Consider the following 26318-nt stretch of genomic DNA (forward strand, 5'->3'; position numbering starts at 1 on the left):
TTTTCTAAATCCAGCTTGTACATCTGGAAGTTCTCAGTTCATACACTGTTGAAGCCTAGCTTGAAGGATTTTGAGCATTACTTTGCTAGCATATGAAATGAGTGCAATTGTGTGGTAGTTTGAACATTCTTTGGCATTCTTTGCCCTTTTGGGGGATTGGAATGAAAACTGACCTTTTCCAGTCCTGTAGCCACTGCTGAGTTTTCCAAATCTGCTGGCATATTGAGTGCAACAGCATCATCTTTTAGGATCTGAAATAGCTCGGCTGGAATTCCATCATCTCCACTAGCTTTGTTCATAGTGATGCTTCCTAAGGCCCACTTGACTTCACACTCCAGGATGTCTGGCTCTAGGTGAGTGATCACACCATCATGATTATTTGGGTAGTGAAGATGTTTTTTGTATAGTTCTTCTGTGGATTCTTGCCACCTCTTATTAATATCTTCTGCTTCTGTTAGAGTGTTTCTGTCCTTTATTGTGCCCATCTTTTTTTTTTTTTTTTTTTGCCCATCTTTATATGAAATGTTCCCTTGGTATCTCTAATTTTCTTTAAGAGATTTCTAGTCTTTCCCATTCTATTGTTTTCCTTTATTTCTTTCTATTGTTCACTGAGGAAGGCTTTCTTACCTCTTCTTGCTATTTTTTGGAACTCTGCATTCAGATGGGTATATCTTTCCTTTTCTCCTTTGCCTTTCATTTCTCTTCTTTTCTCAACTATTTGTAAGGCCTCCTCAATCACTTTGCCAAAAGGGGGAGAGGGGATGTAACAGCCAGAGGAAGCATGTACATCAGAAAAATAATTACCTCTGGAAGCAGGAAAAAAAAAAAAAAGACACTTCATCTAATATAGAACACATATATACCATGATTTATTAACCCATTTTAACAACTACTGAGTACCCGCTATGCGCCAGGTACTGACGGAAACCTGGTGAATGAAACAGACAGGAATCCCTGCCCTTGTAGACTTTACATTCTAGTGAAGGGAGGGGGAGCAGACAATAGACACAACAAAGAGATGTCTAGTATATCAGCTGGTGGCAGCTGCTGTAGAGAAAAATAAAGCCAGGAAAAAGAATAGTGAGTCTCAGTGAGGCTGCCATTGTAAATAGTGGTCAGGAAAAGTCTGAGACGGTGACATCCCAGCAAAGCCCTGAGGTTGTGGTGAGTCTGCCAAGGACACAGATGGGGGAGGGGAAGATGTATGTCAGTGTTCACATTTGAGGAAATGTTAAATCCTTCTCATCACTTCTTTTCAATATTATACTGGAAGAACTAGTTAATGCAGTAAGACAAGTAAAGGAAATAAAAGGTTTACAGATTTAGGAAGAAGAAATACAATTGTTTTAGTTTGCAGATGACATACTTATATATGTACAAAACCCAAAAGAATTAGCCTAGAAGAAAAAGAAAGACACTCCTGGAACTAATAATCAATTATAGCAAGGCTGCAGGATACAAGGTTAATATACAAAAGTCAGTTGCTTTCCTATATACTAGCAATGAACTATTTGAAATTTAAAACACAATAAATAGCATTTATATTAGCACCCCCCAAAATGAATAAATACCCAGGTAAAAATCTAACAAAACATATATAAGATCTATATGAAGAAGAAAAATAAAAACTGCAAAACTGTGATGAAAGAAATCAAAAGACCTAAATCAATGGAGAGAGAGTCTATGTTCATGGATCAGAAGACTCAATACTGTTACAATGTTTTTCCCAACTTGATCTCTGTAGATTCAATACAATTCTAATCAAAACCCCACCAACCGGGACTTCCCTGCTGGTCCAGTGGTTACAAACCCACCTCTTAATGCCGGGGATGTGGGTTCAATCCCCGGTCAGGGAACTAAGAACTCACAAGTTGGGGGGCAACTAAGCCAACCCACGCACCATAACCAGGGTCCCTGCGCTGCAACGAAAGGTCCAGCATGATGGAATGAAGACTCAGCACAGCCAAATAAATAAAGCTGCTCTGTTACCAGAGTCAGATAAACACAGTTTCTCCTCCAATTATTTAAAAAAAAAACATCCCACCAATCAACTAACTGATTCTTTCCTGGAGAGGTAAAAGACACAGAACAACCAGCATCATATCCAAGGAGAAGAGTAAACTGGGAGGGCTGACAGTGTCCAACTTCAAGCCCTCCTGTAAAGCACAGCAATCAAGACAGTGTAGCACTGGCAAAAGATGAGACAGGTCAGCGGGACAGAAGAGAGCACTCGGAAACAGACCCACATAAAAGCAGTCAGGGCTTCCCAGGTGATACCAGTGGTAAAGAACCCGAGTGCCAATGCAGGAAACATAAGAGACGCGGGTCTGATCCCTGGGTAGGAAGATTCCCCCAGAGGAGGGCATGGTCACCCACTCCAGTATTCTTGTCACAAAGAATTGGACAAGACAGAAGCAACTTAGCACGCATGCAAATGCAGTCAACTGATCTTTGACAAAGAAGCAAAGGCAATACAATGGAGCAAAGGTGGTCTTTTCAACAAATGGTGCTGGGACAACTGGACAATGAAAATTAACACCAGATGACTCACAGACCTAAATGTAAAACACAAAACTATGAAATTTCTGGAAGATAGTGCAGGAGAAAACCTAGATGACCTTGGGTGTGGTGATGGTGTTGTAGATACAACACAAAAGGCTGACCCATAAAAGAAATAACTGAGGACTTCCCTGGTGGCTCAGTGGCAAAGAATCCACCTGGAGTTTGATCCCTGATCTGGGAAGATCCCACATGCCACATAGCAACTAAGCCCGTGTGCCACAATTATTCAGCCTGTGCTCTGGGGCCTAGGAGGCACAACTACTGAAGCTGGCACACCCTAGAGGCCATGCTCCACAGCAAGAGAAGGCACCCAATAAGAAGCCTGCACCCGGCAGCTACAGAAAAGCCTGTGCAGTGAAGACCCAGGCCAGCCAAAAATAAAACAAAGAAGCGCTTCCCTGATGGCTCAGATGGTAAAGAATCTGCCTGCAATGCAGGAGATCTGGGTTTGATCCCTGGGTTGGGAAGATTCCCCTGGAGAAGGGAACGGCTACCTACTCCACTATTCTGGCCTGGAGAATTCATGGACAGAGGAGCCTGGTAGGCTACAGTCCATGGGCTCGCAAAGAGTCAGACATGACTGAGTGACTCTCACTTTTCAGTTTCAATTGACACACAGAACTTCATTAGAATGAAAAACTTCCATTCTGCAAAAGACGTCAAAAGAATGAGAAGATAAATCACAGACTAGGAAAAAGATATTTGAAAAAATGTATCTGACAAAGGATTGTTATTCAAAAATATAGAAAGAACTCTTAAAACCCAACAAGAAAATGAGAGACCCAACTGAAACATGAGCAGACAACCTTAACAGACCCCTCAGCAGAGAAGATCTACAAATGGCATCTGAGCACAGGAAAAGAAACTCCACATCCTATGTCATTAGAGAAATGCACATTATAAAACAATGAGATATCACTATGCACCTATCGGAATGGCCAAAATCCAGACCCAAGTGCAGCAAGGACGCCAAGTGCGGCAGGAGCTCACGTCCAGCACGGGTGGGGTGCAAACAGTGCAGCCGCTGGGGAGACAGCTGGGTGGCTTCTTACAAAACTGCACACTCTCACCATGCGATCAGCCATCACGCCCCTTGGTATTTACCCAAAGGAGCTGAAAACATGTCCACACAAAAGCCTGCAAATGATGTTTACAGCAGCTTTATTCATAATTGCCCAAACCGGGAAACAACCAAGATGTCCTTTAATAGGTGAATAGATGAAGAAACTATGGTACATTGGACAATGGAATATTAGTCATCTAAAAAGAAATGAGCTGTCAGGCCACAATGAGACACGAAGGAAACTTAAACGCGTATAACTGAGAGAAGCAAATGAGAAAAGGCCACATACTGTGACCTTCCAACCTGTGACATTCTGGAAAAGGTAAAACTACAAAGAAAATATAAAGATCGGTGGTTGCCAGAGGCTGGGGGAGGGGCAGGGAGCGATGAACAGGCGGCACAGAGGATGCTCAGGGTGGCCATACTCTGCGTGGGACTGGAATGACGGGCGCACGGCACCATGAGCTTGTCCAAACGCCTAGTGTGTAAAACATCGAGATGAACCCTGATGTAAGCTAGGGCTCCAGGTGATGATGACTTCTCAGTGCAGGTTCATCTATTGCAACAAGTGTGCCAGCTGATGCAATAACTGGGGGGAGCTGTGCCTGGCCGGGGCACGGGTATGTGGGAATTCTCTGTGCCTTCCTGTCAGTCTTGCTGTGAACATAAAACTTGCTCCAAAAAAGAAAGTCTCCTTTAAAAAAATGAATGACAAAAACAAAGAAAATTAAAACTATCTGACAACACATGGGGAAAAAAATAAATGAGAAAAATAAAATAGTTACAGTGACAAAAGCCACTTTAGGAGTTTCAAAGAATAGGAACAGCTACTGTTAAAACCCAGTCAGGAACAGAAGACACTTTGAGGGATGCACAGAAAAGGAAACGGGAAAGGACAGCTGGAAGAGACCAGGAGGAGACAATGGAAATGAAAGAGAAAAGACACCCCAGTGACACAGCGGAAGAAAACATTCCTGAAGGAAAGAAACACAGCCCACTGTCGAAAGTTTAAAACAAAATATTGGCCACACGTGTGCACAGGAAGTCATAGGCCTTGGAGGTGCAGACCCCTGTGGGCAGCAGGCAGGAGCGCAGCCTCCTCCCCTGGGCTGGCCCAGCTCTGACTGACCCCCAGCGTGCAGGTCCTGCAGGAGAGGGAGTTGGAGGCTGACAGGTAACCCAGCCCTGATGTTCAAGCAGAAAGGCAACAGCAGGCCTGGGCGCCCCGGCTCCCATCCAGAAGGCGAGAGCGAAGAGCTGCCAGGGTGGCCCAGGGGGCAGGAACCCCTTTCAGGACAAGGCTGAAGCTGAACACCAAGAGAAGGCAAACAAACCCTGGCTCAATCCCCATGGAGAAGGTGGCCCAGCCCTAGCGAGGGGACTATGGGGGTTCTACTGAGACCCCACCCGCTGGCCAGCCCAGCCTGCTGTTGCTCAGCGACCTTTCCACACACCCTGACTAGCTCTGTAACTCTTGGAAACCTATTTAGCCTGTGGAGCCTGTTTCCGGGGCCGTAAAATGGAGTGGTCACAGCTCGGCCTGCTGGGGCTCCTGTGAGGACAAAGGGCAGACTGTGAGCAAAGCGCCGACCACTCTCGGGAAACTGGCACCTGTGGGCGGTGCCCGGCGTCTCCGTGGGACCCGGCGCGGGCCTTCTGCCAGAAGAAGCACCGGAGTTGACAGACTTCCCTCCACCCTCCCTGCCACCGGGGGCCTCCTTCGGGTCCAGGCCACCGGGCACCAGCTACCGCCTCCCGTCCTCCCCCGCTAGAGCACCCAAAGGATGCCCCGCACTCGTCCCCCACCCATGAGCTCCGGCCCCCGGTTCCCTTCTGGGTCTTCTTTGGGGCCCTGCAAGGCTCCCCTCTCTGGCCCAGAGGAGCTCGGCCGCCCCGCCGTCCAGACCAGCGTCACTGCGTGTGGCCCGCTCTGTCACACACCTGGGAAGGGCTCAGAACCAGCCGGCAGACCGGAGGCTGAGAAGAGGCGGTGGGGTGGGGGTGGGTCCCGCAGCCCTCGACGACCTTCCCGCCAGGGGGCGCGGAGCGTGCCCGCCCCAGAGGGACAAGCGCTGCGCCGGGTATGAGTCCAGGTAGGCGTCGTGGAGGAGGCGGGCCCGAAGCTGGACTTGGCGGGAACCCAGCCGTCAGACGCTGGAAGGTTCTCGAGCCTGGGCGCTAGATCCCCGACAGGAAGCGCCAGGACGCGCTGGCCGGAGCGCGAGCAGCAAGACGGGCGTTTCCCCGCGCCCGCCCACCGCCCCCGCCTTGCGCTGCGCCCGCGCCGGTGAGCGCCTCGCCAGGTCCCATCCCCGCGCCGGCAGGCTGTACCGCCCGCGCGATCTAAACTTCGCGCTCCAGCGCGCTCCTGAGTCTTGTTAATATGATTTTGCTGCCTGCGTCGGCACCATTTCTCCCCATTTCCGCCCTCCTCCAGGCTCTCGACCGAGTGGGGTGCCGGGCCCTCTGTACCTACTCCAACTCTGCCTGCCCACACCCGGCAGCCCCTTACCCCTTCGCAGTGAGCATAGCTCAGGTCACCAAAGCCAGCAAAGGGTCCTCCTTCCACCCCGCCCCTACTCTGGCCCCGCCCCCTGCTCATCCCCAACCCCTCCCCCAGAGACTTTCGTAACAACTCCCTGGGGTCCCCTCCACCAGTAGATGCCCCAACCCGACCTCTCAGCCCAGGCAGTCCTTACCTGTAAATGCTTGCCTGCCCCTTGGGCCCTCACAGCCCTTCCTTCACACCTCCCAGGGCAGAGTCCAGGCTCCCCCACTACCCACCTCCCGAGTAAGAGCACCCCTCACCCTTCCAGGCCTTCAGGTCCTGGGATCTCAGACTTGATAGAGCACCAACACATTATTTCCAGGTTTTCTAATCTTCCCCCGCCATCCTGCCCTCTAGGGATGCCCTCCTCCAGGAAGCCCCCCATGAAGTCGGCACCGATGTCCTTATGCTGTCTCCCCCATGCACTCACGCCAGGGAGAGGGGGACTCTCAGGAGCAGAAGGCTGGTTCCAGGGGTGGGACTGGGCTCTGAGCTTGAGGTGGGGACAGGTTCAAGGCACAGCCGGCCCCTCAGGCCCTGCAGCGGTTAGAGGACGCTCCCTTGGGTCCCCAGGCTTCCCCTGGACAGGGAGTCACAAAGGGCAGAGATCCAAGGTGGGTGGTGGGAGGGCGCTCAGCACAGCCTGGGGCCACCTGCAGCCCTCCCTGCGAAGAGGAGGGGCGAGTCTACAGAACTGGCCCTGGGGACCCTGCAGGCTTAGAAGACTGGGCCCTGGGGGTGTCTGCCTGACCCCCACCTGCAATCTGCCCCAGAGGCCGGCTTCCCCAGGTGTGCGGCCAGGTGGGCTGGGCCGCAGGTGGACGAGTGCAGGGCGGGCCCCAGGCCCGTGCCAGGCGACTTCCTCCAGGCACACTCAGCACCGCACGAACTTGTCTCCCGGGATTTTTCCACACAAAACGCGACTCCCAGGGAAGCAACCGGTCTGATGAGCTGGCTGGGCGTGCAGACGTTCCCACCCCGCCCTCCTGGTGCCCCCGCAGTCCTGGCCCACAGCGAGGCCCCAGCAGCAGTGCTGGGCCCGGGATGCAGCCCAGGACTCCTCAGCCCGAAGCAGCCGTCTCTGGGGTGAGCCCCGGGGCCAGCAGTCTCCGGACCGCCGGCAGGGTAGGTCGCCCACCCTGTGCATCCCCCTTGCCCAGCGGCTCCACCCCAGGCATCACCTGGACCTTTCCAGGGACCCTCCTTGACCCCTCTCACCCCCCACACTGACCTCTGACTCCCTCCCCAGTCTCCTCCCCAGCACTGACCTCACCCCTAGGGCTGCCTTCTGACCCGACCCTACCTCACCCCCAGGACACTGCCCCCAGCCACCATTCCCACCTGGGACCATGTCCCCTTCCTGCAGGGATCCAGGGCCCAGGGTATGGGTCTCTCACGGGAAGGAAGGCCGGTGAGGGTGGGCCCATGGTGACTCTGCGAGGGGAGCCCAGGAAGAACATGAGGCCGCTGGGCCCCCGCTCCCCAGCCCTCCTGGGCTCGGCCCTCGCCCCACTCAGCCCACCAGGGGCCTGTCCCGGATCCCAGCCAAGCCTCCCCAGGAGGCCATGGAGCAGGCGAGTCTGGCTGGTGGGGGTGCTCCAGGGAGACTTTGGGGCAAGCCCCAGTCTGCTGGGATCTCGCTCCTGCTCTGACTCCTGGGCCGCCCCTGTCCCTGCAGCTCCAACCCTCCCGGGCCCTGCTGGCCTGGACTGCCGGTTCCTCCCTGCATCCCCAGCCGGGGCAGGAGGGCCCCTCTGAGTCGACCCCCCAGGGCAGCCCCACCTGCCCCCACTGAGCTGAGCCCTGACTCATGTGTTAGGAACGGCCTCCCACCCCCACAGCCTGGGGGGCAGGAGCCTGGGAGGGGACCAGAGAGGGCCCAGCCAGCCCTTGGGAGGCCTCTGCAGAGGACGGGGCCGGGGGTGATTTCCGGGGTCTACGGGATGGATGTCTGGAGAATCATGAGCCTGGGGTGGGCCCATCTAGCCTCCTGCTTCTGGGGTCTCTTGGGCACCAAGCATCCGGATCCAGACCCCACAGAGCCCTCTTCACCCTGAAGCTCCACCCCACGCCTGCAATCCTCAACTCAGTCCCTTGGCACCCGACCCCTGCTAGGCCTCGCACCAACCTCAGGTTGGCCGCCTGGTGCTCGGAGTTTCCCAGAGCATCCCGTTCCCAGGGCAGGGAGGGCCCTGGCCCTGACTCCCCAAGGTGGCCGCCCTGGGCCCTTTCCCAGTGCTCGGGACAGTAGGCCCCAAGGACCAGCTGTGGCCTTTACAGGCGGAGAACAAAGGCCCAGACCCCTTCTGCCCCGTCCCGGGATGGGCGGAAGGAAGGGGAATGCGCAGGGCCTGTTCTTCCGCCCAAATTCCACCTTGAGCGGCCCCGCCCTCCCACCTGGCCCAGGTGTCCCCGCCCCTCGCTGAGCTCAGGGCTGGGCGGTGTCGGTCTCTGAGCCAGCCCTGGGCGAGGCCAGCGGGGAGGGGACTTCAGGGACAGGGCCGCGCGGGAAGAGACGCCGGAGACAGCTCGGGCTTGAGGTGGCGACGGGGCCCAGGCCAGGCCTACCGCCCCGTGCCCGCCGCCATGCAGGACGGTAACTTCCTGCTCTCCGCCCTGCAGCCCGAGGCGGGCGTGTGCTCCCTGGCGCTGCCCTCGGATCTGCAGCTGGACCGCCGGGGCACCGAGGGGCCGGAGGCGGAGCGACTGAGGGCGGCCCGCGTCCAGGAGCAGGTCCGCGCGCGCCTGCTGCAGCTGGGCCAGCAGCCACGGCACAATGGGCTGGCCGAGCCCGATGGGGCAGCCGAGGCAGCCAGAGGTAGGTGGACACCGGCTGGGTGGGCACCGGAGGGCGGCAGGTGGGGGTGGCCCCAAGGGCGTGGTGGTGCCAGGGCCGGAGGCCGCAGTGGGGCGACTCTGGGTTCAGCTCCCTGACTCACCTGGGCCGCCTTGAGTCACCGCCCTGCCCCGCCCCGCCAGGCGTGGGAGACGCCATGGGTGGGGCCTCTACCTCCCAGCAGGGACCCCAGGGTCCTCACCGTGAGCCAGGGTGGGCCCCACCTGCCCCCTGTGCCCTGAGCCCCCTGCCCCAGCCAGACATGGGAGAAGCCATGGGCACATGGCTGTCCGGCCGGCCGGGCCCATCTTGGTTGGCAAAGCCAGGACACGCACACGTCCCACATCCCACGGGCTCACACGCAGTCTCAGAGACACGCGGACATACACGTCAGTCCCCCGGAGACACAGACGCCCAGACTCTGGCGTCCACCCCTCGGCCCGCTGGGAACGAGCAGACAGGATGGTGAGGGGCGAGGTCCGGGGCTCCTGGAGGAAAGCCCACTTGTCAGGGCCAGGGTCTTCCTGTGGGATTGCGCGGCAGGGGGCGGGCCTGCCAGAGTGACCTAGATACTCCTGCTGAGAACAGCCCGCAGGGAACGCCCTTGGGGCCAGGCAGCCCCCTGCGTGCAGAGACCTGGCTCCACCAGGCATGCATGTGCATGAGTGTTGCAGCGAGCTCAGGGCACTTCTGGAAATGTCATCCCCTCCTTGCCAGGCCGCAGCAGCAGGCACCAAAGTCAGGTGGGAAGAAGAGCCTGTGGGATGTCAGGGTCAAGCCCCGGTCACAGATGCTCAGAGGGCCCTTCCCGGTACTGGCTGCCAGTGCTGGTCGGGAGAAGCGGGTCAACCAGCGTTGGGGCCGCTGGGTTCCTCCCCGCCCTGGGCCTGTCAGCCTTGCTGGTGGCCCAGCTGGATGCTCAAGGGTCATGGGGTAGAGGAGGGAGCAGGAAGGGGTTAATTACCACCCCAGCTACCCTGGCAATTAGGGGGAAGAGAATTATAATTTTGGGGTGGGGGTAAGGTCCCCGGGCTGGGGGTGTGTCCCCCCAGGCTGAGCCTCCCTGGCATCAAAGGGTTAATAGCCCCTGCCCAGAAGCCTCATTAACCAGGGCGGGTCTGCCAGTTCGGGGAGTCCCCCCAGACCTAGCTGAGGCAGAGGCTGAGAGGGGGCCCCCTCCTCTTCACCCCTGCCCTGAGTCCCTTCTGCCCAGTCTCTCTACCCTGGCCTTGGGCAGGTGGGACTCAGGAATCCCCTCCCCATCCAAAGACCCTGCCCGGCAAGTGAAGCCACCCCAGCCAGGCCCCCACGGGGCTGCCTGGTGTGACCTTTGCCCTGCTCCTCTCAGGGTGTTCTTAGCTCTTGCTGCATGCCTGTTCATCCGCATGTCCGTTTAGTTGTCCCTTCAGCATCCCTCCATTCTCCTGGCCTAAATACCCGCTCACGCGCCAGTCTGTTCACCCACCCACCGTGTTCCACCCACCCACCGTGTTCCGCCCACCCGCCCTGTCCACTCACCATGCAGTCTGGCTGGCGCCTGTGTGCCTGGGGGTGGGGATGGCCCTGCCTGGTGGGTGAGGGGACCGGCCCCGGGACACAGCGTGTCCCCAAGTGTTGTAGCATCACCGTCGTGCAGCCAACAGCGCAGGCCAGGCCCACAGGGGTCAGTGAGGCTACCTGGGCGTGGGGCCGGGCACCGTGCCCTGACAGGTACCAGGGAGCTGACGAGGGGGCCGCCCCAGGCCCCAGGCCTCCAGGAGGTCAGCAGGGTGAGCGCGTCTGTCCCCCCTGGCGGGGGGCGGGGGGCTGTTGGAGGGGTGACGAGGCACCCGGCTGCCCCGCCAGCCTCAGGGCGGAGGGGAAGCAGGAGGCCAGCGCCTGCCGTCGGCCCAGCGGGCTGTGCTGCCCCTGCCCCATCTGCAGGTGCGTCCCGGGCTCAGTGCCACACCTTGCAGGCCGGCTTCAGCTCTCGCTCCCAGGGCCTGAGCGGGGAAACCTCGGTGAGTGACGCCCTTCTAGCCTGGAGCCCTGAGAGGGAGGTTCCGAGGGGGGCTGGGCTCCGCAGTCCGGAAGAGGGGCCCACTGAGCCCCCGCACCCCCTCACTGCCCTCCCCTCCCCTCCCCGCCCCACAGACCTTCCGGCCCATCGCCAAGCCCACCTACAGCCCTGCCTCCTGGTCTTCCCGCTCAGCCATGGACCTGAGCTCCAGTCGGAGGCTGAGCTCCGTCCACAACGGGGGTGGTGCCTTTGGGGCTGCAGGGTACCGGGGTGCCCTGCCTGCCGCACCGGTGCCCGCCCGGCCTGTGTCCTTCCACGAGCGTGGAGGGGCGGGCAGCCGGGCAGATTACGACACCTTGTCCCTGCGCTCGCTGAGGCTGGGGACCGGGGGCCCAGATGACAGATACAGCGTGGTGTCCGAGCAGCTGGAGCCGGCGGCCACGTCCTCCTACAGGGCCTTTGCCTACGAGCGCCGGGCCAGCTCTAGCTCTAGCCGGGCTGGGGGCCTGGACTGGCCGGAGGCTACCGAGGGACCACCCAGCCGGACCATCCGTGCCCCCGCCATGCGGACCCTGCAGCGGTTCCAGAGCAGCCACCGCAGCCGTGGCGTGGCTGGGGGCGGGCCCGGGGGCGTCCTGGAGCCCGTGGCCCGGGCTCCCTCTGTGCGCAGCCTCAGCCTTGGCGACTCGGGCCACCTGCCAGACATGCGCGGGCTGGACAGCTACGGCAGCCACCGCACTCTGCAGAGGCTCAGCAGCGGGTGAGCTTGGACAGGTTGCGGGGAGCTTCTGCCACCACCCCAGGCCATCCTTGGGTCAGCCTAACCCGTCTCTTGTCTCTGCAGATTTGATGACATCGACCTGCCCTCAGCAGTCAAGTACCTCATGGCCTCAGATCCCAACCTGCAGGTGCTGGGAGCCGCCTACATTCAGCACAAGTGCTACAGCGACGCAGCTGCCAAGAAGCAGGTGACTGTCCCTGCCGACCACACCCATGGACCCCCTTCAGTCACTGTCCTCTGGTCCCTGACCACCCTCGCTGACCCCCAAGCTGACTGGGCAGACCGGGGCCCACCCAGAGCGTCTCCAGCAGAGGAAGGGTGGGAGCGATGGACTTACACATGTCCGAATACATGTGCTCACACCCATACACCTCTGTGCACACCTGAATACGTATACACAAATTTATCAGTGTTCACACCTGCCTACACTGCACACCTCTGTGCACACCTGCATATGTATGCACAAATCTATCAGCATATACACCTACCTATACCTGCCACCTCTGCACACGCCTGCACACCTCTGTGCACATTTGCATAGGTACATACACATCTATTAACATATACACCTGCCTACATCTGGACACTTGCGCACATCTGCATACATTTGCACACACCCATCCATCATGTGCACGCTTGGTAACACCCGCATGCCTGTGCCCACAGGCCCGCAGCCTGCAGGCTGTGCCCAGGCTGGTGAAGCTCTTCAACCACGCCAACCAGGAAGTGCAGCGCCACGCCACAGGCGCCATGCGCAACCTCGTCTACGACAACGCGGACAACAAGCTGGCCCTGGTGGAGGAGAACGGCATCTTCGAGCTGCTGCGGGCGCTGCGGGAGCAGGACGACGAGCTCCGCAAGAACGTCACAGGTGGACCAGGCCACTACCCCGCCTGCTACCCCGCCCCTCTCCCACCCGACTCCCGCACCTCCCGCCCCTCTTCCCTCGGCCCCCACCTGGGCATGTCTCTTTGGAGCCAGCCTCCGCCCCAGGGCCCACATCCCCAAGGGTCGTCCTCTCTGCCCTGCTGCAGCCCTGTGACCCTCTGGGTCACACCCAGGCTGTCCCCACGAGGGCTGGTGGGTGAGGCTGGCAGTGCGCTGCAGGGAGAGCTCAGGAGCCTCCTCCCTACCACCTGAGAAAGACAGAGGGGCCGGAGGCCTCTGAGGTCCCCAGAGGTGGTCCCTGACCACAACCGCGGCCTATCCGCCACAGGGATCCTGTGGAACCTGTCCTCCAGTGACCACCTGAAGGACCGCCTGGCCCGGGACACGCTGGAGCAGCTCACAGATCTGGTGCTGAGCCCCCTGTCCGGGGCGGGCGGGCCGCCCCTCATCCAGCAGAACGCCTCTGAAGCCGAGATATTCTACAACGCCACCGGCTTCCTCAGGTGCACTGGGTGGCCGTGGGGACCTGAGGTCCCAGGGTCAAGGTGGAGCCTCTGGGCTGGGGGGGCGGGGGCACCGGGGGAAGCGGACAGACCCAGCAAGGCAGAGGTGCTGACCCACAGCGGAGTGGCCACCAGGTGTTCCCCCCCAGCCAGATGTCAACAGACTGGGGGCTGCAGGCTCAGATTTCTTTAAATCGGGGACTTGATCTGACATTTCTCACCCGCCCCCACCCCGGACAACTTGAGGAGTGGATGAGGGTAGGCGTGCAAAAGCGTGGGAGCTACTGTCCCACAGAGACCAGGAGCAGGAGGTGCTGGGGGTGGGCCCAGGGAGGGTCGGGCAGGGAACTGGTGCCCAGGGCTCAGCCTTGGTTTCAGCTTGCTGTGGGACGGGCTCTGTTGGGGGATTCCCGTGGGGTGGCTCTGCCTGGGGTCCCTGTGCGGGCCTCTCATCTGCCTCCATCCGCAGGAACCTCAGCTCTGCCTCCCAGGCCACTCGCCAGAAGATGCGTGAGTGCCACGGGCTGGTGGACGCCCTGGTCACCTATATCAACCACGCCCTGGACGTGGGCAAGTGTGAGGACAAGGTGAGGGTCGGCCTGGGCCCCAGGGCCCCAGGGGCACCAGCCTGCCCTGACCGCGGTCCCCTCTGTCCGCAGAGCGTGGAGAACGCTGTGTGCGTTCTGAGGAACCTGTCCTACCGCCTGTACGACGAGATGCCACCCTCGGCCCTCCAGCGGCTGGAGGGCCGGGGCCGCCAGGACACGGGGGTACCCCCGGGCGAGGCGGTGGGCTGCTTCACGCCACAGAGCCGGCGGCTCCGAGAGGTGGGACCAGACTGGGGTGGGTGGGCAGAAGCAGGGGTCCTGGACGACCTCAGCTGACCCTCCGTGCCCTCCTGCCCAGCTGCCGCTCACGGCCGACGCGCTCACCTTTGCTGAGGTGTCTAAGGACCCCAAGGGCCTGGAGTGGTTGTGGAGCCCCCAGATCGTGGGGCTCTACAACCGGCTGCTGCAGCGCTGCGAGCTCAACCGGCACACGACCGAGGCGGCGGCCGGGGCGCTGCAGAACATCACCGCGGGGGACCGCAGGGTGAGGCGGCAGGCCGGTCCGGGCAGGACGGGAAGGCGGGGGCCGCTGAGCGGCAGCAGGAGCGTGAGGTCAGCGCCCCAGATGGCTCAGGCCTCGGCTCCTGAGGACCTGGGTTCTGCGCCAGACTTGAGGGAGGCGCCGGGAGGTCTGGGCTGGCAGGGCCTGACCCGCAGGCGGCACAGGGCACCAAGCACCTCGCTCACCGCCCCCCTTCTGCTGGCAGTGGGCGGGGGTGCTGAGCCGGCTGGCTCTGGAGCAGGAGCGCATACTGAACCCGCTGCTGGATCGAGTTCGGACTGCTGACCACCACCAGCTGCGCTCACTGACGGGCCTCATCCGAAACCTGTCCCGCAACGCCAGGAACAAGGATGAGATGTGTGAGTCCGGCCGTCCTGCAGCCTGGGTTCCGCCTCCGCTGCGGACTGGGCACACGCCTGGACTCTGCCTTTACTGCCGCCCTGGGGCCAGCTTCTGGGAGGCTGGGGTCAGTGGACAGGCAGGCACGCCAGCTCCCTGGGGGCAGCAGGGGACGGCAGGTGCCAAGGTGGTGGCAGGGGAGGGGGGCGGTGGAGAACCCACCTCCCTGACCTCCTGGCAGCCACCAAGCTGGTGAGTCACCTGATCGAGAAGCTGCCCGGCAGCGTGGGTGAGAAGTCTCCTCCAGCCGACGTGCTGATAAACATCATAGCTGTCCTCAACAACCTGGTGGTGGCCAGTCCTGTGGCTGCCCGGGACCTGCTCTACTTCGACGGACTCCGCAAGCTAGTCTTCATCAAGAAAAAGCGGGACAGGTCAGGGCCCAAACCCCGCACCCACCCTGCCCCCCGGCTGGCCCTGCCTGTCACCCTGCTGACCCCTGTCCCCCACCCCCCAGCCCTGACAGTGAGAAGTCCTCCCGGGCGGCCTCCAGCCTCTTGGCCAACCTGTGGCAGTACAACAAGCTCCACCGAGACTTCCGAGCGGTATGTTCCTGTGGCCCAGGGCAGGCAGGGCTGCAAGTGTGGGGCGTGGAGGCGGGACGGCAGGGACAGGGAAGCCATGTGGCACAGGAGGCCTGGATGACCGGGGGCCTGCTGCCAGCACACTGGACGCGGGGCAGCACAGCCCTGACTCTGGGTCCCCTCTCCACTGCAGAAGGGCTACCGGAAGGAGGACTTCCTGGGGCCATAGGTGAAGCCTTCCTGGAGAAGGAGAATGCGATGTGACCCAGCCTCCTAGGGAAGGGCTCAGCTCAGGGCTGCTCACCAGCCGGCCTGGAGGAGAAGGTTGAGGATGGCCCAGGGGCCTCTCGCTGGAGCCCTGTCCACATGCAACGTGAAGGCCTGGGCCACGGGGGAGGGGACGAGGGTTTGCAGCTGGGGAATTGGCTTCTGCGGGGCATGGGGGGGCAGGGCTTGAGGCTGCTCTGACGCGTGGGGTGGTGGCCAGGTCACACTGGCAGAAGTAGTGCTGACTGTGGCCAGTAGTGGGAATAAAGGTGGCCGTGAACACAGCCTTTCGTGCTTCCTTGGCTGGTCAGGTCTGGGGTCAGGTCCAAGGACGCAACAGTGTCCCCAAGCATGGCTGTGCTTGCCCCTGAGGACACTTCCCCCAGGGCCCATGCACAGACCTCTCTGGTCATGGGGCACAGGATGGGGGGAGGGAGCGTCCCAACAGCAGGAGAGCTGGCGGAGGGCGGAGGCGCTGAGGTGGACGGCAGAGGTGGCCCCGAGCTGAATGAGACACATGTGCAGAGGAATGACCTCTTTGGGGGCAGTGTGCCCGCTGCTGACTTTAGTGCCACCCTGCTAGGTTGTGCTCAGGTGGCATCTGCACCGCAACATCTCTCTACCCTGCCCCGCCCTGGGGGTGCCCTGACAGCTTTACTCATACTGTCTGAGGCTTGGGGTCCAGGAGCTCTGGGACTCCTCCCCATCCCACCAAGTCAGGCCATTTGGTCGTGATGCTCCCACGGATATTTTACAACAGACTTTTCCGCAAAGCTCAGCAGCTGCAGTCTGTAAGGGGCCTGCCCCCCAGGGGCCGTCCGGCTCATAGTGGGACTGCAAACAGTCACCACCTGTAGCAGGGAGACCTGAGGAAGGCACTGAGAGGGGTGCCTGAGCTGGCTCGGGAGGGAGAGGCAGCGTTTGAGTGGGCGGCCAGGTGTGCTGACCAGGTGGCCATGAGGTGAGACAAGGGCAGGGTCCAGGGCCCTGGATGCTGGAGCTCCAACACTCTGGCCACATAATGCAAACAGCCAACTCATTAGAAAAGACCCTGATGCTGGGAAAGATTGAGGGCAGGAGAAGGGGTGACAAAGGATGAGATGGTTGGATGGCATTACCATGATGGACATGAATTTGAGCAAGCTCTGACAGGGGAGGCTGGCATGCTGCAGTCCATGGGGTCGGAGATTTAGACACGACTGAGCAGCTGAACAACAACCAGGGCCCTGGAGGACCCAGGATGGAAGTGAGGGGCCTTCCACCCAGGACACTGCACACCCACTTCCTGCCCCAGGGGAGAGGCCAAGACTCGGGTGGGATTCAAAAGTTCTTTATTTCTGGCACGAGGCGGACAGCTGGAGCTGGGGCCACTCTCTTTCCCTGAGGTCCCAGGACTACAAGTAGACAGGTCCTGCTGTGTGGGATTAAAAACACCCGGCCCTGCCCCCCGGCGCCCTTGGCAACCCTACTGCTCCAGGGGGCAGGGCTACACGTCGTCCTCCGATACCAGGCAGTAGAAGTCCGTGCGGGCACTGTAGTTTCGGGAGCCAAGGTCTGACACATCCACTTCACTGCCTCGGCCCTCTCCAAGCGAGACTGCACTTGCATGTGGTAGAGCTGGCGGCTCCCCAAAGACAGGCCCTCGTACACCTGGGGAGGGGCACCGCCAGGCCTGAGGCTGGGCTGCACACTGCCTGCCTTCTGCCAGGTCACTCCCTGCTGCCCCTGCTGCATGGTGGCACTTGTGATTCCCAGGCAGGCCCTGGGCCCAACCACCTCTATGGAAAGAGGCAATGGGAGGTGCTGGAAGTTAAAGCCATCCATGGCTGCAGGGCACGGTCCCCACCACCTGGGCCCCTTTGGGGGCTCCATCACCTTATGCAGCCTCCCTCCAACTCAGGCTGAGCTTCTTGGGGTCGGGGGTGGGGCTGGTGGACATACCCAGGTCCCCCTCGGGGTCGGGGTCCAGCTCAGGGTCCAAGGTCCGACCCTCTGGGAGCCGGCCTCGCACAATCAGCATGGGGTCCTTGTCGTCCTGCAGCCGGGTCTGGGGGTCTCCCTCCATCGATCTGTACTGCACCTTCCGTGGCAGCGCCAACCTTAGCTCTTTCCAAAAATCGGAGGAAGGCGTCTGGAGGCAAGGTGGAGCAGTTAATGTTGTGTGAACACGTGAATGGGGTTTGGGGGAGTGGTGCCAACATATAAAGACCCTGGCCTCCTCGGCCCCAGAAAGCCCACTCCTCTGGGCAGCTGACCACAGAGCCTCCACTCACAGAGTCCCGTCCACAGCACCCCGTGCCCCCCTGCCCCTCCGCACCACAGAGCCGGGCTTCCAGAGCAGCAGGGTCACCAGGTGGCGGTGCTGGCGCAGCAAGCGCAGCGCAGGGTGCGCGGGGTCGCGCCGCTGGCCCTCGAAGGTGATGAAGATGGGTCTGCGCGTGAGCTCCAGCAGCCGGCACAGGCCCTCCCTGCGAGGGCGGCACTGTCAGAGCAGGCGCGGCTGAGGCCCACCCAGCCCAGCGCGGGACCCACCGGAAGCTGTGACTGCACCAGGCCCGGCCCAGGAAGGCATCCGACAACACCACCACAAGTCGCCGGCAGCGGCTCAGGTTCACCAGGAGGTCTGCCGACGGCTCTGCGGGACCCGGGCATCAGCGCGGGCAGCACAGACTGGGCCCTGGAGGGGCGGGGCCCTGGGAGGGGCGGAGGACGCGACGGGGCGGGGCCATGGGAGGGGCGGGGCCTTGGAAGGCGGGATCTGTGACCCAGCGGGGGCGGGGCCCAAGTGGAAAGGGGCGGGGCGCCGGTACCCGCACGCGGCAGGAGGTCGCGGTCGTCCAGAAAGAGTTTGTAGCCACGATGCCGCTCCAGCTGCGGCTTCAGGATGAAGTTCACGAACTTCCGGTCCTCAGGGCTGTCGCTGTAGGAGATGTAGGCGTCGTAGAGCTTCCCGTCTGCGGACGGCGGCGGGTCAGTGCGGCCGGTTTCCCGGCCTGCACCAGCCACCTTCAGGGTCCCCTAAACTCCCCCCGGTGCCAGGAAAGCCAGGCAAGCCCCCAGAGGAGACTCAGTAGATCCCGGCTCAAGCACCGCCTGGATTCGTCCTCAGCACAGGATTCCAGGTGGAGGCCTGGAACCAGGGTACCGTGACCCCCTTCTGCCCGCCCCGTGCCGTCCTGGGCTGCACAGGGACACCCCTCTTCCTGTACTGAGCACTCGCCAGAGCCCTCCAGGGACAGATGCCTCCTCACCCCCACCTGCAGAGCTGAGCTGAGGGAGGCCCCCTTCCCCCACGTCCAGGCCCCACGCACCGTTCATCTCCACCTCCCCATACTTGTCTTGGTACCAGAGCAGCACATTGAGCCGACACTTCACGTACAGCAGCGCCACCAGGAGCAGGGCCAACAGGACCAAGAGTGAGGCCAGCACCGCGGCCACATGTCCAGCCAGGCCTGGGGACAGAGCCGCTGTCTGAGCCACCCCAGCACCCTCCGAGCCTAAAGTCTCCCCAGGGCTCCCTTCTACCTTGTACCCCAGTGCACCCCCTCACCAGCTCTCCAAAGAGTGAAGGAAGAGGAGCTGATGTTCTGGATGGAGCAGGTGAAGGTCCCGAAGTCCTCAGCTCCGGTCAGGTTGATTCCCAGGACACTGGACACAAGCACCTCTGACCAGTTGGCCTTGACCCTGGGGAGACCAGGCCCTGTCCCCTCACATGGGGCCCAAGAGCATCACTGGATGCCCCGGAGCCCCAGCTGACTGGGACTCACCCAAAGAGGTTGCAGATTTGGGCTTCCTGGCAGTCCTTAGACTGTAAGCTAAGAGAAACAGCCAGAACATGAAGAGGATATGGATCTCTTTTGGGACAGTCACCCTGATCCTGGGTCCGGGTCCTGGAGTTACTCAGATCCCAGGCTTGGCCCAGCAGTCAATGAGCAAATTCAGGCCGTAGCACTCTGCTGGCACCCATGGCCCTGGGTGGTCTACAAGGTGAGTGTCTAGAGGGGCCATCTGTCCCTGTAGTCACTGACTTAGTGTGCATCCAGAGTGTCACTCTGCCCCTGTCGTGTCTGGCCAGTCGCTCCCCAGCCCATGTCCAGGTGATTATAGACCAGAGTGCAGGTCAGAGAGGCCACTGGCTGTGGGTATATCCAGCATGTCCCCTGACCCTGGACACCTCTTCTCTTACCAGGCGTCCTCATGGAGGTCATAGATGCTTCCATTGCTCAGCAGCAGCCCATCTTTCAGCCACTGTACTGAGGGCAGGGGGCAGTGGGGTCCCGAAACCACCAAGGCTGTGCAATTCAGTGTGACCATGCTGCCCAGGGCAGGCCCCAGGACCTGGTTTCCAGATGGGGACAGGAAGTCAGGGGCCTTGTCGCAGGCTCCTGCAGAAAGAGGACCCAGTGGGTTACCTGTGCCTGTGATGCCAGCCTCCCACTGTGCACAGATGGTCGGTGGGCCAGGAAAAAACCATGGAGGCCAGCGGCACATGCTGCTCAGTAACCACACCGTGTCCATCCACAAGTCCTGGGGGCCAGGGCCTGGCCCTTGGCACATCTCCTCCCAACAGCAGCTGGTTCTTACGTGTTCTGCCTGCCCTGGATGTGGCTGCCCTGTCCTCAGAGAGGATTTCAGTGTGGAAGGCAGTGGCCAGAGTCATGGCTGAGGTGACCCCACCCCCACCCCAGCCCAGCAGGACCCACCCAGCTGCCTGTGTGCCCAGGACTGGAACCAGCACACATTTTCTGTGTGCACCCGTGGCCCACTCTGTGACGTCGAGGCCCTGACCCCTCAGCTGGACAGTGGTGACTTGGGAGACTTGGGTTGGGCATGCCAGCACCTTCTACCTGGTAGAAAGTTGGGGTTCCAGGACCCTCTACGCATAGCCACGGGCAAGCATTCTCACCTCCCTTAGACCTGAACTTCCTTGTCCACCCAAGCCGGCCGTCAAAGAAGAAAGCCATCATCTTGGCAGTGAGGTCTCCCAGTAGCCCACATCTACCCACCCAATCCCCAATGGCCCCCCATCGGTGCCCACTCCCAGTATCCCTGGGCTTTACCGACCCCCCATGAGCAGGAGAGGAGGAGGGCCCATTTTAACCACACTGCAGCGTGGAGCCAGCCTGGGGCAGGAGGTGGAGTGGAGCCCATGCCCACCCCTCTCTGACCGTCTACCTGCCATGGTCTGGCTGGGGCCTCCTCGAGGCAGGCTGGACACTGGTGCCACCTCCAGCGCCACGGGGCTCCTTGGTCGAGCAGACTGATTCCCCAAGGGCTGAGCAAGATTCACTCTCTGTCCTTGTGGCCGGTCAGTCAGGGCACCAGGACGGGTCAGAGGCTGCCGCCATCCCCAGGAGCAAGTTAAACAAGAACAGGATGAGTTAACGTGTAACTCTGGCCTCGGAAGCACTGCCTCTGCCCCAGCTGTCTTGCAGAAGCTGCAGAGCACCGGGCATGGCCTGGACTGAACTTCGTCTGCCCCAGGGATACCCAACGGCCCAGGATGGGCAGCACCCCTGGCACCCTTCCTGAGCCCAGGAGCTGGCCTGGTTCCCAGGTCCTCTGGGACAAGGCCGCCCCATACAGACAGGGGCTGTGTATGGCCGTACTCAGCCTGTACTGAGGCTCCAAGGGGCTGGGGGTTGTGAGTGCCTGGCAGCCTGACTGGGCCTCACTCCCAGCCTGGATGCAGCATGCACACAAGAACAAAACACTCAAGGCCAAGGTGTCAAGGCAGGAGGGGACACGGGGCTCAGGCTGGTCTCGGGGGCAGCCTTCCTTCCAGATCCTGTGTGGGCACCCCCACCCATTTGTCATCTTCAGACCACAGACTTTCGTCCACATTGTCCATCAGTTCTGCGAGGGAAACCCCCACCGACCCACAGGTGACCTTTCTCTCCCACGCAGGGTGGGACCACTGCCCGCCAGACAGGCAGCAGCTACACACACACACCTCTTGACACAAAAAGCTCTCAGTGACCTGGGCTGCGGGGCAGGGCAGTGAAGCCCGAGCTTCAGAGCCTTTGAGGACAGCCTCCTGGCTCCCGGGCCTCAGGTACCTGCTCCCTGGTGCCAGGCAGGTTCTCACTGAGCACCCAGTCCTCTCCCTCCTCCCTGTGAGTGGACGCACTGGGGCCTCGGCTCCTTCAGGCCCCTCCCCGCTCGCGGGCCCGTGAGGCTTTGTGGGGACGAGTTCCCCCAACTCCTTTTGCACGGGGGGGCACCCAACGTGGATCCAGGGTCAGCTGGAGCCCCTGCCTTGGCTGGGCTGGGACTTCCTCACAAACGGGTGAAGCACAGGTTCCCTCCCAGCAGGCGGGGGCAGAGGGTCCTGCCAGGAGCCATCTGGAGTGGAGGCCAGCTGGGGAGGTCCCTCAAGCAGAACTGTGGGGGCCTGGGCAGCTCGCACCCCCAACCCAGACCAGCAGGTCCAGGGCAACGTCAGCCATGGCCCCTTGGCCTCCACACGCTCACACACCTCTGACCCCTGGAAAGTCAACCTAGGAGGCTCCTGGAAGTTAAGGCCAAACCACATGGCCAGGTGACAGGTATCCCCCTGCACACCATGCCCAGTAACCCCCCTACAACCCTCCCTCTCCTCTGCACACTCTCTGTGTGGTACACCCACCCCCTGCACATGCACACACTCCCCACACCTCTGACACTATGGTGGTCCGCATACCTGGCACACAGCACACACTTGCAAAGTTCCCCAGGGCACACCGCCAAGAGCACCTGTGTACACCCCACACCACACACACCGCTCCTCACACCCACCCTCGGCCTCCCATCACCCCTCACCCTCTCACAGGCACACTTGCCCCAGGCACACACGTGCACACACAAGCTGCATGCTCTGCAGGCCTCCCCTCACAGGCCTGATTTTGAGGGCAGGCCTCAGGCGGGGAAAGGCATCTGAGGACAGCGACGCAGGCTCACGCTAAGCAGGGAAGGCATGAAGTCACCTGGTTCCAGCTCTTTCCTCCTGAGGAGGGGATGCCTGTCACTGAGGTCATTGACGTGAGCTGGGATGCAATCGCTTTGCTCAGCTGGGCCCCCGGCCCAGTCTAAAGCGGCACAGCGGCCCCGGATGCATCGCCAAGCACCGCGGGACCTGGCTCTTGTTTGTGTGTTTTAATCAGAAGTTTCCCCGTAGCTTCCTGGCTTTGCAGTCACATCCTCTCCTAAACCTAAACCCCACCCAGGCTCCCCTCCTCCCCGGCGGGCTGGCGGGCAGTTGGTGGTTCTCCCCGCCAGCCCCGCCTGCCCCAGTCTTCCTGTAACTCTGAGTCAAGCGGCTCCTTCCTCTGGGGCCCGCCCCAGTCCACTGTGGCCCCGGCCTTCCCTTCTCAGGCTAGGTCTAGAAGGCCAGGGCCCATGGTGATATGTGGGGGTCCTGGCCAGCAGACCCCCAATCAGGGCTGTCCCGCACACCAACGAGGAGCTGGGCAGCATGGCCCTGTGGTCCCGGCACCTGGAGAGGGCGAGCATCTCACCCCAGCGAGCATCTCGGACCTCGCCAATGATGGAACCTTGAGCAGGGCTCTCCGGCCCCTGCCCTGGCCACCTCCAAGGTGTAGCCCCCAAACGGTGAGCAGTTACAAGGGGCTTGGGTTATCACGTTTACCGTAGCCCCCTTTTCTACATAAGGAAGCAGTCAGGAGGCCTCAGTGAGGCTCCCAGATCTGAGCCCAGGTCGGGGGCAGCCTGAGGTCACCACAGATTCCTCTGCACCCTCACCCTAGACTGACCTGGCACTCTCGGCCCAGCACTGGTGGCTGATGGCCCTGCTCATGGAAATCAGGCAGGGTCCTTTGTGGCCCGGTCCCTGCTCTCACTGATGGGGCAGGGCCTTCCCCTGGAGCATTCTCATCCTACATCCTTAATCTGACCTTTTCCAAGGCGCCCTGCTCAAACACCCCCACCCCGTGGCCCTCAGGGCCTTTGGATGATAGTGCATCTTGGGCTCAGGTCCCATAGACCCTGCCTGCGCGCCTTCCCCATTGAGCCGCAGCTCCTCCAGGGTGCCCCGGTGGGCCCTGAGGCTGAGTGAGCAACATAAGCACCTGATGGACAGGTTAATGGCCGCCGGCGGTCAGCGACCTGCCCAGAAGCACCCAGGCGGAGGCAAAGAGCTAGGTAGTCCCCGGTGTGCCCACCAGCCTTGCTGCCTCCCAGAGCTCCTGTCAGGTTGCCTGCCGCCCCACAAGCCCGCCGGCGTCACCGCCTCACACCCGCGACTGGGCGCCCCGCCGCCTCCGCTCACGGCCGGCGTCCCCGCCGCGTCCCCTAGGCCCCTTCCCCAGAGGGAAAAGAAACCCTCCGCGCCACAGGCGCTCCAGAGAACAGCCCGCGGAGCCGGAGCCCGCCCCCTGCACCGCCCACCGCGCTCGGCCGCGCGCCCCGCGGTTCCTAGAAAGCCCGGCCTCGCGCGGGCGCTCCGCCTCCCCCGGGCTCCACGTCCGCCCGGAGGCCCGGCCCGCGCCCGCTCCCTGACTCCACGCTCTGCCGTCTGGCCGGCTGCTTGGCACCCAGAGGGTCTGAGCGACCCCGTCATCTGAGACAGGCGGCCCTCTGCGCCTGGCGCGTGCTTCCTCCCCGGACGTCTCTCCCGAAGGAAAGAACCCGCCCAAAGGGCTGCGGCCTCGCCAGCCGAGAGGCCCCTGCTGCACCCCGCACCCCCACACCGCACTCCCCGCCTTCCGGAGGGTGGGCCGGCCTCAGTACCCTGCCCTCCGGCTGCGGCGAGAGGGGCGAGGCGGGGCGCGTGCGGTTGGAGGGCGCGGAGGGCGGGCTCGCGGGGCCGCGCGGCGGGAGGTAGCTCCGCCCGGAGACAGGTGCGCGGCGGCGCCAGCAGGCTTCCCGGCCGGCGGCTCCCTGGGAGGCCTCAGGCCTGGGCTCCACTCTAGGGCGGAGGCGGGCCCCGCTCGCCGTGGCGCTCCTTTTCCCTTTTCTGGCCGAGGGCCGCGGGCGGGGCGGGGAAAGCTGCCCTCGCCCCCGCAACCCCGAGGGGCCAGGACTGAGGTAAGCTCCGGCCACGGGCGCAGCGGGCCCGGCCCCGAGTCGGTTCCTGCGGAACCGCACCCGTCACAGCCCAGAGGCTCCGCGGTCGAAGAGGCGCCTCGGCTCCCCCAGGCTCCAGGCTCGGTCCTGGTTCCTGGGAGCCGAAAACCGCCACGCACTTCCGCCGACAGGAGCAGCGATCTCCACTCACCTGCGGCCCAGACTCGAGGCTCGCGAGGCCGCGAGGGCGGAGCGGCTCACCTGGGCCAGGTGCGCAGCGGCGACAGCCCCAGCGACGGCGGCAGGTGCGGCCCCGCCCAGCGGCCGGGGCGAGGGCGGACCCGTGTCTCACTTTGTGCCCGCAGGCTGGTTGGTGCTCAAAAATGTCCTGCGCTCAGCCCTGTGGAGCCGCGGCCTCCTGGCCTGGAGGCAGAGGCCAAACCGGCCCAACCAACCCGGACAGTCTTGGTGCCCCAGGGACTTCTTGGAAATTCCGCCGCCCCCAGGGGCACTGCGGCAGTTCGGCCTCTCCGCCCAAGCTCTTCCTCTTCCTCCAGGAAGCCCGCCTTGACTCCTGCCCCTAATAGGTGCAGGCACTCCTCATTTTTCCGTGGAAGCCCACGGAAAACCAGAGGAGAGCGGGAGGTTACTGCATTCCAGGCCTTTCCCCATCTGGACCTCAGTTTCCCAGCTAACGCTGTTGTTCAGTCGCTAAGTCAGGTCCCACCCTTTTCTACCTCATGGACTGCAACACAAGTCAGGCTCCCCTGTCCTCCACCATCTCCCAGAATTTGTTCAGATACCTGTCCATTGAGTTGGTGACGCTATCTAACCATGTCATCATCTGCTGCCTTCTTCTCCTTTTGCCTTCAGTCTTTCCCAGCATCAGAGTCTTTTCCAATGAGTCAGCTCTTCGCATCAAGTGGCCCAAGTATTGAATTTTCAGCTTCAGCAACAGTCCTTCCAACGAATATTTAGGGTTGATTTCCTTTAGGATTGACTGGTGTGACCTCCTTGCAGTCCAAGGGACTCTCAAGAGTCTTCTCCAGAACCACAATTTGAAAGCATCACTTCCTCAGTGCACAGTCTTCTGTATGGTCCAATTCACATCTGTACATGACTACTGGAAAAACCATTGCTTTGACTGTGTGGACCTTTATGGGCAAAGTAATATCTCTGCTTTTTAATACTCCGTTCTAGGTTTACCATAGCTTTCCTTCCACGGAACAAGCATCTTTTAATTCCATGGCTGCAGTCACCGTCCACAGTGATTTTGGAGCCCCAGAAAATAAAATCTGCCACGGTTTCCACTTTTTCCTCTTCTATTTGCCATGAAGTGATGGGACTGGATACCATTAAGTTCTTTGAATGTTGAGTTTCAAGTCAGCTTTTTCACTCTCCTCTTTCACCCTCATCAAAAGGCTCTTTAGTTCCTCTTTGCTTTCTGCCGTTTAAGTGGTATCATCTGCATATCTGAGGTTGCTTTTTTCTCCCAGCAATCTTGATTCCAGCCTGGCATTCTGCATGATGGACTCTGCATATAAGTTAAATAAGCAGGGTGACAATATACAGCCTTGATATAATCCTTTCCCAATTTTGAACCAGTCAGTTGTATGTCTGGTTCTAACTGTTGCTTTTTGACCTACATACAGATTTCTCAGGAGGCAGGTACAGTGGTCTGGTACTTCCATCTCATTAATAATTTTCCAGTTTGTTGTGATCCACACAGTCAAAGGTTTTAGCATAGTCAGTGAAGCAGAAGTAGATGTTTTTCTGGAAGGCCCTTGCTTTCTTGATGACCCAACAAATGGCAATTTGATCTCTGGTTCCTCTGT

The 26318-nt window shown here is 60.8% G+C and overlaps 4 protein-coding genes across 9 annotated transcripts; 2 read left to right on the forward strand and 2 right to left on the reverse strand.

The window, feature by feature from the left end:
• Positions 1–3752: 3752 nt before the first annotated feature.
• Positions 3753–7060, reverse strand: LOC122430588. 2 transcript variants are annotated; one of them, XM_043451281.1, is made up of 3 exons: positions 6931–7060; positions 5567–6753; positions 3753–4319 (listed from the first exon to the last, which is right to left on the reverse strand). In XM_043451281.1, exons 2-3 carry the CDS (start codon positions 6225–6227, stop codon positions 4141–4143), a joined length of 840 nt encoding a protein of 279 aa, XP_043307216.1. In that variant the 5' UTR covers positions 6228–6753; positions 6931–7060; the 3' UTR covers positions 3753–4140. The 2 variants fall into 2 exon arrangements, with proteins under 2 accessions (XP_043307216.1, XP_043307215.1); XM_043451280.1 differs by lacking the exon at positions 6931–7060 and having other exon boundaries at positions 5567–6892.
• A 105-nt stretch (positions 7061–7165) lies between these two features.
• Positions 7166–15764, forward strand: PKP3 (plakophilin 3). The gene is made up of 14 exons (XM_043451248.1): positions 7166–7298; positions 8796–8991; positions 10933–11009; positions 11143–11768; positions 11853–11976; positions 12456–12660; positions 13006–13180; positions 13650–13767; positions 13840–14007; positions 14087–14272; positions 14496–14649; positions 14871–15063; positions 15147–15234; positions 15407–15764. The coding sequence occupies exons 1-14, from the start codon at positions 7218–7220 to the stop codon at positions 15440–15442; spliced, it is 2427 nt and encodes an 808-aa protein (XP_043307183.1). The 5' UTR covers positions 7166–7217; the 3' UTR covers positions 15443–15764.
• A 1030-nt stretch (positions 15765–16794) lies between these two features.
• On the reverse strand, positions 16795–24792 carry SIGIRR (single Ig and TIR domain containing). 2 transcript variants are annotated; one of them, XM_043451275.1, is made up of 10 exons: positions 24695–24792; positions 20656–20818; positions 19667–19865; positions 19031–19164; positions 18792–18932; positions 18291–18434; positions 18013–18115; positions 17798–17948; positions 17422–17611; positions 16795–17130 (listed from the first exon to the last, which is right to left on the reverse strand). In XM_043451275.1, the coding sequence occupies exons 2-10, from the start codon at positions 20660–20662 to the stop codon at positions 16967–16969; spliced, it is 1233 nt and encodes a 410-aa protein (XP_043307210.1). In that variant the 5' UTR covers positions 20663–20818; positions 24695–24792; the 3' UTR covers positions 16795–16966. The 2 variants fall into 2 exon arrangements, with proteins under 2 accessions (XP_043307210.1, XP_043307209.1); XM_043451274.1 differs by lacking the exon at positions 24695–24792 and adding an exon at positions 22446–22584.
• Positions 22797–25742, forward strand: LOC122430589 (collagen alpha-2(I) chain-like). 4 transcript variants are annotated; one of them, XM_043451283.1, is made up of 3 exons: positions 22797–23070; positions 24675–24753; positions 24849–25276. In XM_043451283.1, exons 1-3 carry the CDS (start codon positions 22858–22860, stop codon positions 25052–25054), a joined length of 498 nt encoding a protein of 165 aa, XP_043307218.1. In that variant the 5' UTR covers positions 22797–22857; the 3' UTR covers positions 25055–25276. The 4 variants fall into 4 exon arrangements, 2 of the variants coding, with proteins under 2 accessions (XP_043307218.1, XP_043307217.1); XR_006266352.1 differs by lacking the exons at positions 24675–24753; positions 24849–25276 and adding an exon at positions 25684–25742; XR_006266351.1 differs by lacking the exons at positions 24675–24753; positions 24849–25276 and adding an exon at positions 25357–25415.
• Positions 25743–26318: the final 576 nt, after the last annotated feature.

This window comes from Cervus canadensis, chromosome 29, assembly GCF_019320065.1.
Source record: "Cervus canadensis isolate Bull #8, Minnesota chromosome 29, ASM1932006v1, whole genome shotgun sequence".
NCBI classification, from domain to species: domain Eukaryota; kingdom Metazoa; phylum Chordata; class Mammalia; order Artiodactyla; family Cervidae; genus Cervus; species Cervus canadensis.